The sequence below is a fragment of the Rhipicephalus microplus genome, chromosome 2, assembly GCF_043290135.1.
Source record: "Rhipicephalus microplus isolate Deutch F79 chromosome 2, USDA_Rmic, whole genome shotgun sequence".
Classification (NCBI taxonomy): Eukaryota; Metazoa; Arthropoda; class Arachnida; order Ixodida; family Ixodidae; genus Rhipicephalus; species Rhipicephalus microplus.
In genome coordinates this window covers 267,186,258-267,201,057 of record NC_134701.1, presented here as the reverse complement: position 1 = coordinate 267,201,057, position 14,800 = coordinate 267,186,258, and the positions used below count along the sequence as shown (strand labels likewise).

Below are 14,800 nucleotides of genomic sequence, written 5' to 3'. Positions count from 1 at the left end.
TTATTGAGTAGCCCCAAAAGAGTTTGCCGTTGGTAACGGGCAATTGTTGCCGTCTTCGCGGAGCTGCCTCGACTTGAGTGCGCCCGAGTTTCGCAACGAGCCCAGCCGCGAGCCGAAAAACCAAGAGCCGCACCAGCGACCGACGCGCAGGGGGCGACGCTGCGACGGCGGCTAATGCAGGATGCGTGTCGCGCGCGTCTACATGCGTCGACCGCTCGCTTCCTGTGTGTGCGTGTCTACGGGGAGCCCGCACGACGGGCCTCGTGTACAGCCCCCGTCTCGGCATCGCCAACGTTGTGCCCACAAGTGGGGACACTTGGAAAGAGCGCGAGATGACATCGGTGCATATACTATACACAGAACTGCGTTGCATGTCGCGCATAACCGACGGGAGACGGAATACTTATCCTGGTGCAGGGCAGATATCCTACTGACTCGACGACTAGCCGGATATCTCGTGCCCACTGGTCATGTTTTACCCCTTCCGCAAGCTATAGAGTGGAAAGCAAGACTGTTTTCATGGTTAACCGCTCCGACTTTCATCCGATTCGCCTCTCTCCCTCTTTGCTCTGTGACTGTGGCCTCATGTGCACAAGATCTGAAGAGCTTAAAAAAAAAAAAACTGTCGCGTTTTCTGGGAATACGTCGTCAGCGTACATATATACGACCACTTGCGATAGGCTCGGCGATATACTTTTCGTGAGCACATTTAGTTTCGCACTTGCACCATGAATGTCTCTCCTTCGTCACATATATAAGCGCCTCAACGCGGTGCAGAGTTACCGAGTAGGTAACCGGTGACAGCCTCCTTCGCCTTTGCGTTACACGTCTTACACGTAAACTACGTCAGCACGGCTTCTGCCCGAACTGCAAACATGAAGGCTGCCAGTCAGTGCTCACTGTTAACCTCGGCTGCGTGCTTCCCGAAGAGTCGGTAGCCGTGCATGCAGCCATCCTAACCCCCGTATTCACAAACGCTCCTCGACTCGACTTTCACCCTTCACTTGACAGAGTTGCGCACTGCGCCGCTGCTCGGCTGAAAAGGACGCTGTGCTACTGAAGAATTGCATCAGATTATCGCAGATATGCAGTGACCTGCCGTGCCTATAGAAGGCGCTCCTATCGGCTTTCTCAAGTAGAGGCGAAGCGTTGAGTGAAGGGGCGGGCGTTCTAGAATACGGGGGGTAAGCCAAATTACGAGGTGGGTGGTGTTACCCAAATGTCACTATTGCTGAGACGTCCATTCCCATGTCGCCCGTATTTAAGGCCATGTAATTCCACCGACTCGTAATAGCTGCGCAATTAAACAAGGATGGAAAGAAAGCTAAAAGAAGATATACATAATCAAACAACAGTTACACAATTTAACTAATTTACTATATGACGTTACTTCGACGCCACTTGCAGGCGATGACTTGTGCACAGATCATCGCCTGCAAGATACATAGACGAAACCAAGTATACGCGTGGTCTAGGTGTAAAGTTTGCACGCGGCATCACTTGAGCGCGTTAAAATTAACGCGGCGAACATTCGGCTCCTCAACTCGGCCGTAAGCGACAAGCATAAAAACATGATCGCGTTATTGGTAGGAGCAGACGCCAAACACGTGCACCCCCCCCCCCCCCCCCATCCTCCTCCCAGAAAAAGATACCACGGGGTTACGAAAGTTACGATGCATCGAGCTAGCTCCAAACAAAGACGACCCTTCGTTGAGTCCTGACCAGAAAAATAAGATGAAATACGACAGGCATCCGCCAATAAAGAAACAACATTTAAAAAGGTCGATATTTAAAGCTGCAGAGATACAGGGTGTCAGGAGAAAGCGCGACGCGAAAAATACAACGCAAAAAAAAAACATTAACGAGGCCTATCCGGTACAATAGAAACTGCAGCCTGCTTATATATCAACGGGAAACGCGACAAATCACCACGGCGACGCAGGGTTCACACTCAGTAGCCATGGTGACGACGCTGGCGATAGTCCTCGCTTGCACCCAAAAAAACGCAAGCTCTGCGGCGAAGTGGGCCGCCGAGCTCCAACTTCTCGGCGACGAGGCACGGCCTAGAAGTCCCCTCGTGGGAGACCTGAGCCCCGGTTATAAAACATCACCGGACTTTTAATAAAGTTGTTTCAATCCAAGCTTGAGTTTTTTTTGTTGTTGTTGTTCGGGCCTCTCTTACACCGTTTCGTATTCATGCCCGGCGTTTTGCGTCGCGTCCCCTCCTCAACTTTGGGATCAACAGCTCCGAAATTCCTTAATATTAAACTTCTAGAGACGAGATAAGTGGTTACACGCAGGATTGCGGGATGAGACCCACTGTGTTACCTATTCTCGTCAAAAAAAAAAAGAAAAAAAACCCACAAGAAATCGAGCCGAGCGAGAAGCAGAAAATAAAGTCAACAAGCCATACAATTCATAAAGTTGACACACTAAAGCGTTGAGACGGCAATCTATTTGGCGAAAAAAGCTATGCTACCCACGCAGGCGGAGAGTGGTACTGCACAGCCGCGCCAATCTATTTGCGTGCCCTCCGAGGCGTTGGAGGATCACAAAACGTGTCGACCGTGTTCAATTTTCTTTACTTTCTTTTTTTTTTTCCACCTCATTCGTAAGCTTCTTGGTTCTGCAAAAGCAGCCCACAAAACCAGCGAACAGAGATGTCGGCAAGTAAATTATGCGAGCAAACTTCTCAGGCTAGAATATGTATAAAGCTGGCTGGCCCTTTGAAAGCGATAGACCCTGATGTAAAAGACCCTAGCCGACTCCATAAATAAGCATGGGCTCACGAGAGTTTTGAAAAAGATCTTATATAAAGCGAGACCATAAAGAACGCGCAAAGCCCCAGCTCAAGATACAACGGCGCCTATTGAACAAAATAGAGAGACAGAGAGATAGAAGGGCGCTTTCAATTGAAAAGCGTATTACAATACTGTCTCTCGAAACGCAAGTTGGCGTCAGCGCTCTCGTGCAGGCTTCAAGCAAAAAATTATCCGTCAAAACCAGTTTTAAAGTCAATGAATGCTATACCTTGTAGTTGAACCGACGAAACGGTCAAAGATGTCAAAAGATTCAGCCCCACGACAAATACCAAAGAGAACGCCCCGATCATCGCGAGATCCGAAGACGCAGTGTTTTCATCGCTTTCAAACCAAGTAGAATCCAACTACTTTACTCCAATTATATCCATTCCTTTAAATATAACTGCTTTTCAATTCCTCTCCATTGAAATTCAATTGCTTCAAGCATACCCAATGCTTTCGATCCAATTTCACAAAATGAAGCAGGAGATTTTTTACGTATATTACACTCTTTAGAGACAGCGAAATGCATGACGAGCTGCAAAATCGTGTTTACCGGTTAACAACTTCTGAGCATACAACAAAACCAGAGTGTTATTTCATCCTGGTGTTTCCAGTCTTTTCAGCTCAATTCCTGAAGCAGGCCGTGACCGAGCACTAAACTGGCTGGAAGTAATGTCCTCGACAACGGTGACAATTAGACAGCTAAACTGGCGTCCGCTCTCTCAGTGTAAATTTTTGGCAGTTTACAAAATAAAAAAGCTGGATATTTCCGACAAAAGTGTCGGCACTCTAAAATAAAGTTAGACACGACTTTAAAGGCTTCAGAACGAATAAGGAATAAAAAACAATGTAGACAAACGACGTGCTCAAATCTGCACCTCTCAATGTTTCCGATTACGAAAGTTTAGTTGAATAACCGTCTATAAACTATAGGTCGCGCCATCAGCACAACACGCTCATTTCATCGTTGAGACCAGGAAAATCGGCTTATATCTCGACTATAGCACAGGAGATCGATCGTTACCTCATCCACGTATAACAGGGAAAGCTCATAAAGAAGGTGAAGAAAAGGAAACAGGGCTGTCTGAGCGCGAGAAGAGATGTTTAACCCGGAAGAAAAACTTCCCGAGTCAAGTCAGCTGGAGCGCGCACAACCCATCCCACGTTTCGAGTCTACTGCGTACAGTTAGTGATGGGGTTTACCTGTGCAACCCAGGAGAGTATGCGGCTCTGCGTCAGGACAGCAAGAGAAGAAGAGACCGGAACCGTGCAGGCCAACATGTTCGAAATGAATGTCCACAGCCCAAAAAATTTCCCCATTCCTTCAATCATAGTTGCGAGAGCAGTATATAAACACGATGTTTTGCTCCCATTGCCATTTCTCACTGCAGGGTAGCCAGCCGAATTCAGCTGGGCTATCTGCCGTTCCTTTATCCTCTCTCTCTCTCGCATCGATCTTCTCACTGCAAGAGTCGGAGACTCCCGAGCCGCACTTGGTCGCCAGCAAATAAAATCAGGCGCCAGCGCTCATGATGCCCAGAGGGCTCCCCATCCGCTTCCGCACTGCAGTCCACATCGCGTGCTTGCTGCTTCAGCTAACGATGACGATTGTCAGGAGAAAGCACTCCCACGGCTGCCATTAAAGCTAGTGCAGTCGAAACAGCCAGAAAATAAGCTAAATAAACGCCTCTCCAATAGAGAAAAGCCTTTCCTGTTCTTACTTACTATTTATCGTGATTTAAGCTTTCAGTCCGATCACACGTACTCCCCCGTGATTCTATAACAAGACCCTTTTGATCGCTTTATCGAACTTTCCTATGACGGGCTCATGGGAGCTTCAAGGGCTACACGCGATTGATTGAGTTATTATACAAGCGCCGGCAGCACTTGTATAATAACTCAATCAATCGTCAGTTAAAAGCGCCTTCCGCCGCCGGCTGTAGAGGTGATCCATTAAGCTGTCCCATCACATTTTCCTTACAGCATAAGTATAGGACTGCTCTTTTTCTCCCTCTCTCCCTTTCGAATTGAAGCGAATTACTAAGAGCCAAGTTGTAAGCAGCACGACCCTGCATCTCAGGGAGAATATTTCTTTCTGTTCAAAAAATCGCAGGATATTCCTTTAAAGCCCCGTGCTCCCACACCATTTAGAGTATTGTCATTTACGTACTATATTAAACTTCGGGACTCGCGAGAACAAGATTTGGGGTCTGCGTCAGCGACGGTTAGTATACGTTGTGTCGCTTTCCGCTTCCCGGGTGAATCCCTCGCCCTCTGTTTCTGTCTATCTTTCCTGCACTCCCTCAATAAGATATCCAATTTTTTTTTCTTTTGCTGAGTCCTCACGTACCCCATACATAACTTCCTAAAATGATACGCGTGAACTCTTTTTGGAGACAATATATGGAAATGCCATCGCTACTTGTAAAGTATAGCTTTTGCCTTACGGTACCCACGCGTCACAGTTGGCATAGTTGACATACTTGCCACCGCGAGAAACGGCGCTGTGTCGGAACTTTCTCGCTTTTGTGTTTTGGCGTAGTCGGCGACGGCGCACTCGTGCGTACATTGTATGCGCTATGTTGGTTTGCGTGTGTTATTTTCTCTGTGTCTTGTGTTGTCATCGGATGATTTGTCATGTTACCAGTTATAGGATTCGGTTGGCGAGTTAGCCGTTGTAAAAAAAAAAGCACTTTAATGAATGCACACGCGGTAATAGTCGCGACGGCACGAACTACGTCTGCCTGTTTCGAGAGTTGCTCGTTGCTCTATCCGGCATATTATACCCTCGTCGGAGAGTCGTCCAACCTACCAGAGAGTTAACCTGTCTCTTTGAAAAGAGACGGGTGAGTGGCAATTCAGGACCCACGAGAAAGATTCATAGGATTTTTTTTTACCCTTTTCCCAGAGAGTGCGTGTCGCTTCACACAACGTCAAGTGAAGTGCATCAGGGGCACCATGCACACACACGACTTCTCAAGAAAAAAAAAAAACTGTAGCGAAAAAACACACAAGGCGACCTGGAACAGGGAAGTGATTTGTTGTCTGCCCTTGTGTTGTTTCGCACTGCATTTGTTTTTCAGAAGTCAAGAACTCAACAAAACATCTCGCTAAACCAATACAGACTACGTAATCCAGGTCTAATAAGTAGCAAAGTTCATAAGGGCTGATCGTTCACAATAGAGCAGTCTATTAGAACATGACATCACCTCGCCGACTTTAGAGTGGAACATGATGCATGCGATTCATTATCTGTAGATAATGGATCACATGCATCATGTGTTTTTCTGATCGTGCGTATGTTTTTGACGTCATTTCCGTTACGGAAATACGTCAGTGAAATCTCGGTGGACCCCGACGTAGAACACTTTCGTGTTAAAAAAAATGAAGTCGCGTTTGAATCCGTGAGTACTGCACCTTCGGTTGGGGCAGGGGTCTTACGATCCGTAAACGCCACACGCACGTTGCTGCGCTGCGAAGCCTGCACTCTTGGCGACCGCTTGGGTGGCGATAGAGAAGCCGCGGCAGCGCTGCAGGTATTTAGGAGAGACGGCGGCGCAGCCAATAAATACACTCCGGTCGGCTGAACTTCCCGAGCGAGCCACCCGTGGGGGCGGTCAGGTTCGGCCGTGCAATCTCTCGGGTCCCTTAAAAGCCAGGATCGATACACGTACGGACCACGACAAAGAACAGCGCAAGCGAGTTCCGGCCTCGTCGTCCTGCACTGCGTCAAAAAGGGGGGCCCGACTGCGCGTGGAAGGCACCTCGGGCCACGCGCCGCTATAGATGCAGGCGCTCGCCTCCGACACAAGCGCCGCACTGCCGTGCACACTACCACGACCTCACGGTGCACGCACACATAAAAAACACAAAAAACACATAAAACAAGGACCTCTAGCACAGGTGGCAATGAATGAAGATGTCTCTTGACCTTACCACTACTCATAGCATCTCCACGCCACACGAACCCCTTCGCTTCGACGGCGCTTTCACCAACGTGAACTTCCTTCGCCTCTAAAGGTTAGCCAAGGAACAAATGGCTAACACTGAGAAGTATACCAAACACTTTGGAGCAACTCACTCTCAGCAATTTGTTACGACTGCTATACGGTATCTTTGTCTGCGAAGTTCTGGAAATTTAATTGGGTAATACCCACCATTCCTGGGCCTGAATAAGGATGTCAGCATTTATAACTAACCAACTAACGAACTACCTAACTATGTATTCGCAGAGAGGCGGAAAAATTACGGACAATCTCCCAGAAGGGGACCCTGAGGGGACGCAAAGCAGCAGCGGTGAGCACGGCGTTGACCCGGTTGAAACTGACGACGATGAGGGTGCTGGAAAAAAAAGTTTCAAGCGAAACTCGGTGTAGCGTTTGTTTACTCGAGTAAACGTTTGTTTGAAACGGAAAGACAAGGGAGGCGGGTTGGGTTTCGTGCAAGTTTCATTAAAGCATTTGGCAAGACTTTGTAGTCATCGTTTCTTCAGAGTCAAGGCACGGGCGCTGGGCCAGAGCACGCGCGCGTTTCGTCTTGACTGCCACGTCCAAGTGATCGGTGAATGCACGCTGAGAGGTTCCTGCAAACACGCGAAGTCTAAGTGGCCGCTGCGGGAGCTGCGGCAAGCCTGCTGTGGGTGAAGGAGAAAGTGACGCAAGCGCGCACCTGCGAGGGAAGCGTGCGAGGGGAGCGTGACGTCAACGCCGAGCTGCAGCGTGACCTATTTGGCACTGCTCCTACACCTGCTGCGGGGGAAACGCGTTGCGGCGCGTTCGTACGGGCGCACGTGCGTACGGCGTTACACACGAGAGCCTAAGAGCTGCTTCGCATATATTAAAGCCAAATATTATATGGGCGCGATCTCGCTACACCAGTTACCAGAAATAACGAACTTTCTGGATTCACGCGATTGGTAGATGCCCGACGAGGCGCTAAAGCGAGTGCTAACTTCGGCTAATCGCATTACGGTCCGAATATTCGTTCCTTCTTAGAATGAGCACAAAATCACACTTTACCTGCTGGCTCACGGACACCGAGTTGGTTGGCTCACTGTTGCAGTTAGGGAAGTGGCGTGCAGGCAGGTAGCTAGCTATACATCAGACTGAGTTTGAAGTAATCCTTAGAGGTTCTTCTATCACAATAATGAGTAGGCGTCGCAGTGAAGCCTTCGAAACGGAGAGAGGAAAAGTGTTCAACCAGACAAAAAAAAAAATAGCAACGCGAGATCATTGGTCAACTCCTAGGCCCACCTTTTGCGACCTATTTGGGAAGGCATCGTGTAGACGCGTCAATTAACGATGCGCCATCGATGAAACCGACGAATGACGCTGTGACGCTGTAAGAAAAAAAAACACCGAGTCATGCAGTACTCACTTCATGTAGTAAATGCGGCCTGCGGGATCCGCGTGGGCCGTGCATCCCCGCCGTATGCGCTGGTTCAGCTGGGCCAGGTAGAGCGCGGTCGCGTCAACGGTGGCGCCCCCTTCGTCGTCCGCGGCGTCATTCATGACGTCACCGCCGCCGCACCGGAGCAGATGCCCCGCTGCACCATCAACGCGGCACTAGGGGACCCATCATGCCCAGATGCAACTCACCCACAAGGCACCGCGCGCGCCATCTGCACACAGAGATAGAGAAACACACGCTATGGTCATTTCACTGTCCAGGAAACGTTACGAGATACGAACAATGACTAATTCACAACTGCGACTAGCACTGAACGCGCGAAAAGTAGCACAAGACGATAAAAAGCGACTACATACGCAACTGATGTTCACACCTGCGCGCGACGTGTAAACCTATTCCATGTTTGTAAAGAGTGGTATAGGCGCCGGCGACATACTGAGGCGCGCTTGCAGCAACGTATCAGCGCGCAGGCTCCGCCCAGCCCGAAGCTCGCCACCAGGTTCCGTGACGCAGTGACAAATGACTCAGCAGATGCAAGCTGCTCACGTTAAAATCGTGACAGGCAGGTCCTATAGGGTGGTTAGTACGGCCACATGTGGCGAATATGTAATATCACTCGATAATATACAGATGCACGTATAAAGGCATGCGGGACAGCCGAAGAGATTGCTACATTCCGACTGCAGGCGAATAAATAAACTACTTCCGTAAGAAGGTATAACGCAACGATCCCGCCACCTGTCTTTCCTCAAAACCACGAAAAACGAAGAATGAAAATGCTCTACAAACAGCTACGGTGTGCTCAATAAGAATACATGATCAACGGCCGGAACGCGGATCGGACACCGACTGAGTGTGGTGTCGACCAAAACTCGTCATGCATGTTTGCCGTCCACTAAACAATGTTCAAGTAGCACTTCCCTCGCTGCACTAATAGAATGCGCGGATATACGGTATCCAAGACGACGATGATAAAATATAAAGCACTTAAGCCCCGCAATATTGAAGGGGCCCTTTCCAGTTGCATGCCGCAACGAATGCTGCGGCCAAACCAAACATATTTGCTTGTCGTGTATCACGCGATATTTCTGCAGCCATAGAAATTTCCGGACGAAAAAAAAAATAAACATCACTAGACGAGAACATGTTAGCTGATTTCGTAAATGCATGTAGACTCCGTGAAAAAAATTGCCCTCCCAAACGTATATACCAAGGAACCTCTAGAAAGATCGTAGCGTGAATATTCAAGCGAGTTCTTCATATAGGATCACTCTACTATATCATACAATTTATTGGGTGCATATGATGAAGGTACATATACGTATAAGACTGATATTTATTACCAGCAGGTATAGGAATCCTATATACTAATAGGTATAATATTTCGCAGCAGATTACGCTTATGCCTGTATAAAAGAGGAAAGAAGAAAAGAAAGAAAGAAAGAAAGAAAGAGATAGAGAGAGAGAAAGAAGGAAAGAAAGAAGGAAAGCTATTCACTCGCGAGTGAATAGGTGGAGATATTACATGAACGAGCAAAGATGAAGAGCGGCGCGTATGCATACACATAACTTCCTCTCAAAACAATACGGCACGAGATGCACTCGGCACGCAAACGAGCACGCACTTGCGACCAAGCCGCGTTGCTGCGATCACGAAGAGAGACGGGTGACAGGCGCGTCCTCCGAATCACTCGCTAATGGAATAAGCATGTATCGCATTCTTGTCGGCTTCGCGGGGGAAGGGTGCGTGCATGCTCACGCCGGCGGTCGGCATCGCGTCGAGTCCGAGTTTTCGGAACACCCTCCGTTCGGTCACCATGGAGACCCCCGAACACGGAAGAGTGCACCGAGCAAGGAGTGGACAAGCACGAACACGCGCGGCACGGCCGACAGCACCGCGCTCGCTTTAAAGAAGACAATGATGGACGATAGCGAATAACTTGAGCGGAATCAAGATCTGTGTTCCTCTTAAAGGTTGATACTAAAACAGAACACACGCACGCACGCAGTCACACACACACACACACACACACACGCACACACACATGCACGCACGCAGTCACACACACACACACACACACACACACACACACACACACACACACACACACGCACGCACGCACGCAGTCACACACACACACACCACACACACACACACACACACACACACACACACACACACACACACACACACACACACACACCACACACACACACACACACACACACGCGCAGTCACACACACACACAAAACGTTTTGTCAACGGGCGTCGAGCCAATGAACTCTGCATGGAACTACGACAACAGATACAGATGCCGGGCATGCTGTCCACTACGCCACGGTCACATACTTCACATGGTTCTAAAAATATGCCTCTTATATCTACCACTGCCTTAATTCTCACAGCGCTTATGGTGAAGTGCCGTGCTCCACCATGACCGAGGCATCTACGATTAGTTTCTTCAACGAGTCGTTTCTAAGCGTATTTGCAGTTTTGTCAACGCCTCAGCCGTCCAGAAGGCCCACAACATGGCGGTAAGGTTAAACCTTATAAAGTGTCCCAACGTGAGAGCCGCCTGCGTCAACCTAAGTATTGATCTTCGGGACCTAGAAAAAAAAAAACGCCATGCCTGCGCGGAAGGCACAGAAAGTCAAAGCGAAAGCTAGAAGAGCGGCCTTTTAGAGCCTTTTCAAAACGCTCATTGGGTAACTACTCCAAGCACACTTGCTTGATACCCACTAGGGCATTAATGTTATTTTTGGGGGGTAGTAGGTCAGCATTAGCTATGCTAACAACATCAAAACTTTAAGAAGAATGTTAATTAAAGAGCAGAAATGCGACATATATGGAGGACTTGACAAACATAGAAATACGTTAGCCTGAGAAAGGGACCGCAACCAGATTTATCAGTGTCCGCGAAGCGGAGTTAGTTGACTTTTTTTTTTCGCCAAATAAAAGACTTAAAAATTCTACCGGTAAGCGTAAACAAGCAACGATAAAACTATTACGGCGCGTTTTTAAACGATACTTTCCGTTCCTACTGTACCCTGACTTTCGAAGAAGATGGTATCACCTTTCCGACAAGTGCTCCTGCAAAATATCGTGACGTTTTTTTCTCGGCTGTGCCACCGTTGGTGACCAAAAGGAAACACATAGCGTTTCTGGTGCCGCACACCCGTACATGTTCATTAATGCTGGTGGCTCAAGTCGTCAAATGCTCAAAGTCACGAGTCACATACAGGTGCTCGAAACGGCGAGAGTCGACACTGCAGTCTGATGTCCCGACAAATGTCGGCATCAGTATAGGTTCACCACGGGAAAATCGACTTTATGTCGAAATAAAACGTGTCGTCAGTACTCACAGAGAGTCACACTTGCGCAGTGGTCTTCGCATACAAAATATTTGAATGGCGTAGAAAACTCAGCTTCACAAAGTTGTGTCAATACCCATTTAGCAAACAACGAGAAATGCGATCGGGAACTCACGACTGTAGTTTGACCAGAGCGGAATGCAAGAGAAATAGACTTGTTCGGCTGGAAGTAAAGATATGCGTAAGGGAGATATACCACATAGGCCGCTCGTACACCATCGAAGAAGAGACCCCGGTACCGAAAAGTAAATGCAGAATTTCGGAAAACGTTAGAGCGAGAAGCCAGACGTTCTCCTAGAACTAGAGACACAGAGGACAAGCGCTGATGCTGTGCGGCCGTCCTGTGCCTATATCGCTTAACATAGATGTCTGGTTTTAGCTTCAACGCCCCCAAAAGATGACCACAATCTCGCCAAATAGTATTTTTTTTTTTCAGAAAGAGAAACAAAGAGAAAGGTTGACCTTCTCTTCTTTGATAAAGCTGCTCCCAGAAAGTGATAGCAGGGAGAGACAAGTGATTGATAGTGAACTCATTACACCTAGTCCTCTTTACACTTGGACAGCCTCATCGAGGGGACAGCGCCGGCGACAGTTATACATTTGAAACAGCATTTTCTTTTTACTCTGTATGTTTATTTGTTTGTTTGATTGATCGGTCACGAAATATATTATGGCAATGTTGCGCCAGCCAGGTGATCACACAATGGGAACATGAATAAAAAAATGTATCTGCCAAACCACTATCATTAAAGGCTGCCAGTAAACAAAAAAAAAAATAGAGAGGAGTAAAGAGAGACGGGAAAGGAAGGATGTGGGCTGTGACGAAAAGGAAATAGGAATCAATATTATAGTACTCCCAATCTACCCCAGAGAGCTAGTCGAAGATGAAACAAAAAAAAAAGTTCAGCCGACTTAATACACGTCGCCAGAAAGAAAAATAACTGGTGAGACAACGATTATGACATAGTAACGATGCCCACAACACCATCGACGGAGCGATGGCTGAGTTGTAGTAAAGCAGGTTGTACTGATAAAGGGACTGAGACCTTGTCAGGTCCATCTTTCGGCTTTTTGCTTCTGCTCCTCTCATCTGCCCAGCGTAAAGTACGTATTAAAGTTATGCTAATGGCAGTATAGTTGCGGGATCGACGCTTCGCTAAAAATCTGATTCAGACGATAAAAAAACCCGCACGATGCATCGCATAACTGTCTTCGGTAATGACAATGCCATATAATGGGGACTTTCACGCCAATTTAATTACAAAGTGTGTGTGTGTGTGTGTGTGTGTGTGTAAGAGAGAGAGGGATAGATAATAGATAGATAGATAGATAGATAGATAGATAGATAGATAGATAGATAGATAGATAGATAGATAGATAGATAGATAGATAGATAGATAGATAGATAGATAGATAGCAGAGGCCATATTTCCATCTATGTAACCACACACTGTCCTGAGCGTCACGAATCTCTCATTAGAAAAACCGGCAGGTACCCTGTAGCAACGGGAACCAAACCCAGTACCTCCTACATCAGTGGCAAAGATTCTACCACTTCACCGACGCGGTGCACAAGAATGGACGGCTGCGTGAGCAAAATCGGAGTTCGATCGGAGGAGAAGAGCTACGACGAAGACAAACACTGCGCATGTGTACAGTGTATCCGACGGCTACGAGAAAGCAACGCGCATTGGCATTTTAAGCAAACAAAATATGTTAGCTAGCAAGGAGCATTAAAAGATTGTCACGTGTCACCAGATTCCTCTCTGCAACAGGAGGCCATGCAGAACCGCTTAAGCGCCCAAAGCGTGGCTCGATCAGTGTTGTCCGGTCTTAAGTGGGGAAGCCAAACGAACGTTATAGCACTCTACACTCTATAGCAAGACAAGCTAAAGTGACCAAACATTTGCTTCCGAGAAGACGAAAAAAAATGAGGAAGGAAAGAGGAAAACGATGGCGAAGTAACCGCACCTAAATGAGCGACTGAAAAGGCATTCAGCGTTAAAGCACTTGCGAATAGTTTCTCGCTCCTCGGCTCTAATGGATGAGTAATGTAAGGCCGGGCTCTCCTTAATGATAGAGCCGCGGCCTGCCCTTTGTAGGGACAAGCTCCAAGGAATGCTGACAAGGTGGACACAAGAGAAGAGGCCGTTTGAAAGAGCTGGCCGTCGATAGCTGTAGGGAGAAGACGTCGACTTTCGAAAGAAACATCTCATTAGTGTACCGCTCTTAACGGCATGCTAAATTTGTACAGACTATTTGTGGATTTAATAGTTAATGATGAGCAAATCACGTTTCCCTGCAAGGCGAAGCACGTGTATTAAGCAACAGCAAAAAAATTGAAAGCAGTCCTTTCAAAAAACGCCTATTTCTATTATCTCATACTCATTAGTCCAAAAGAACGAAAACGAGTATGAATAGAAGCGGCAAAGAAGAAAAAAAAAACGAAGAAATGTAACGTCTCCTTTTTTTGCACAACAAGGATTCTTACGTAGTGTACTTGGTTCCCGAACATTGACATGAAATGCGCAAAAAAAAAAAGTACAGTCAGTGAACAGAAGACGAGCAATGTGCGTTGTGTGTTCCCTCTCTTTTTTTTATTTTGCACCATTTCATTTCTCTCTCTTTTTCTTTTTCATGAATGGCAAACTCGATCATGTAAGAACAGTCAAGGTACGTGACGTTACATAAACAACACTAAATTGCAGAAGAGCCGCCAACTCAGGGGTACATAGAGCAGACGTGTTGGGCGAGTTCGATCCTTTAGCGTACAAAGTGTCAGCGGGGGGAAAATAAATAAAAGCTTGCCTGGCCAAATTAGCGATTGCCATGAAGACTGCCATAATGACCATGATTATTATGTAATCATGCATGTCTAACCACAATATCATTAGTAGTTTATAATTTGATTGATTGATTTGTAAGCTTTAACGTCCCAAAACCACCATATGATTATGAAAGACGCCGTAGTGGAGGGCTCCGGAAATTTCGACCACCTGGGGTTCTTTAACGTGCACCCAAATCTGAGCACACGGGCCTACAACATTTCCGCCTCCATCGGAAATGCAGCCGACGCAGCCGGGATTCGAACCCGCGACCTGCGGGTCAGCAGCCGAGTACCTTAGCCACTAGACCACCGCGGCGGGGCAAATATTTACGGAAGTAATATTATAAAGAAGACACTAGTAACATTACACTTTAGATAACAGAAAGA

At 47.4% G+C, this 14,800-nt stretch overlaps 1 protein-coding gene across 1 annotated transcript in view; it reads right to left on the bottom strand.

Moving 5' to 3' along the window:
• The window catches only part of LOC119170012 (uncharacterized), a 417,618-nt gene that overhangs the window by 224,856 nt on the left and 177,962 nt on the right, over positions 1-14,800 (bottom strand). Inside the window, exon 3 of the mRNA XM_037421026.2 lies at positions 8,181-8,424. Within this exon, the coding sequence (XP_037276923.2) occupies positions 8,181-8,314 (134 nt within the window). The 5' untranslated portion in view covers positions 8,315-8,424. The remainder of the gene's footprint in view (positions 1-8,180; positions 8,425-14,800) is intronic.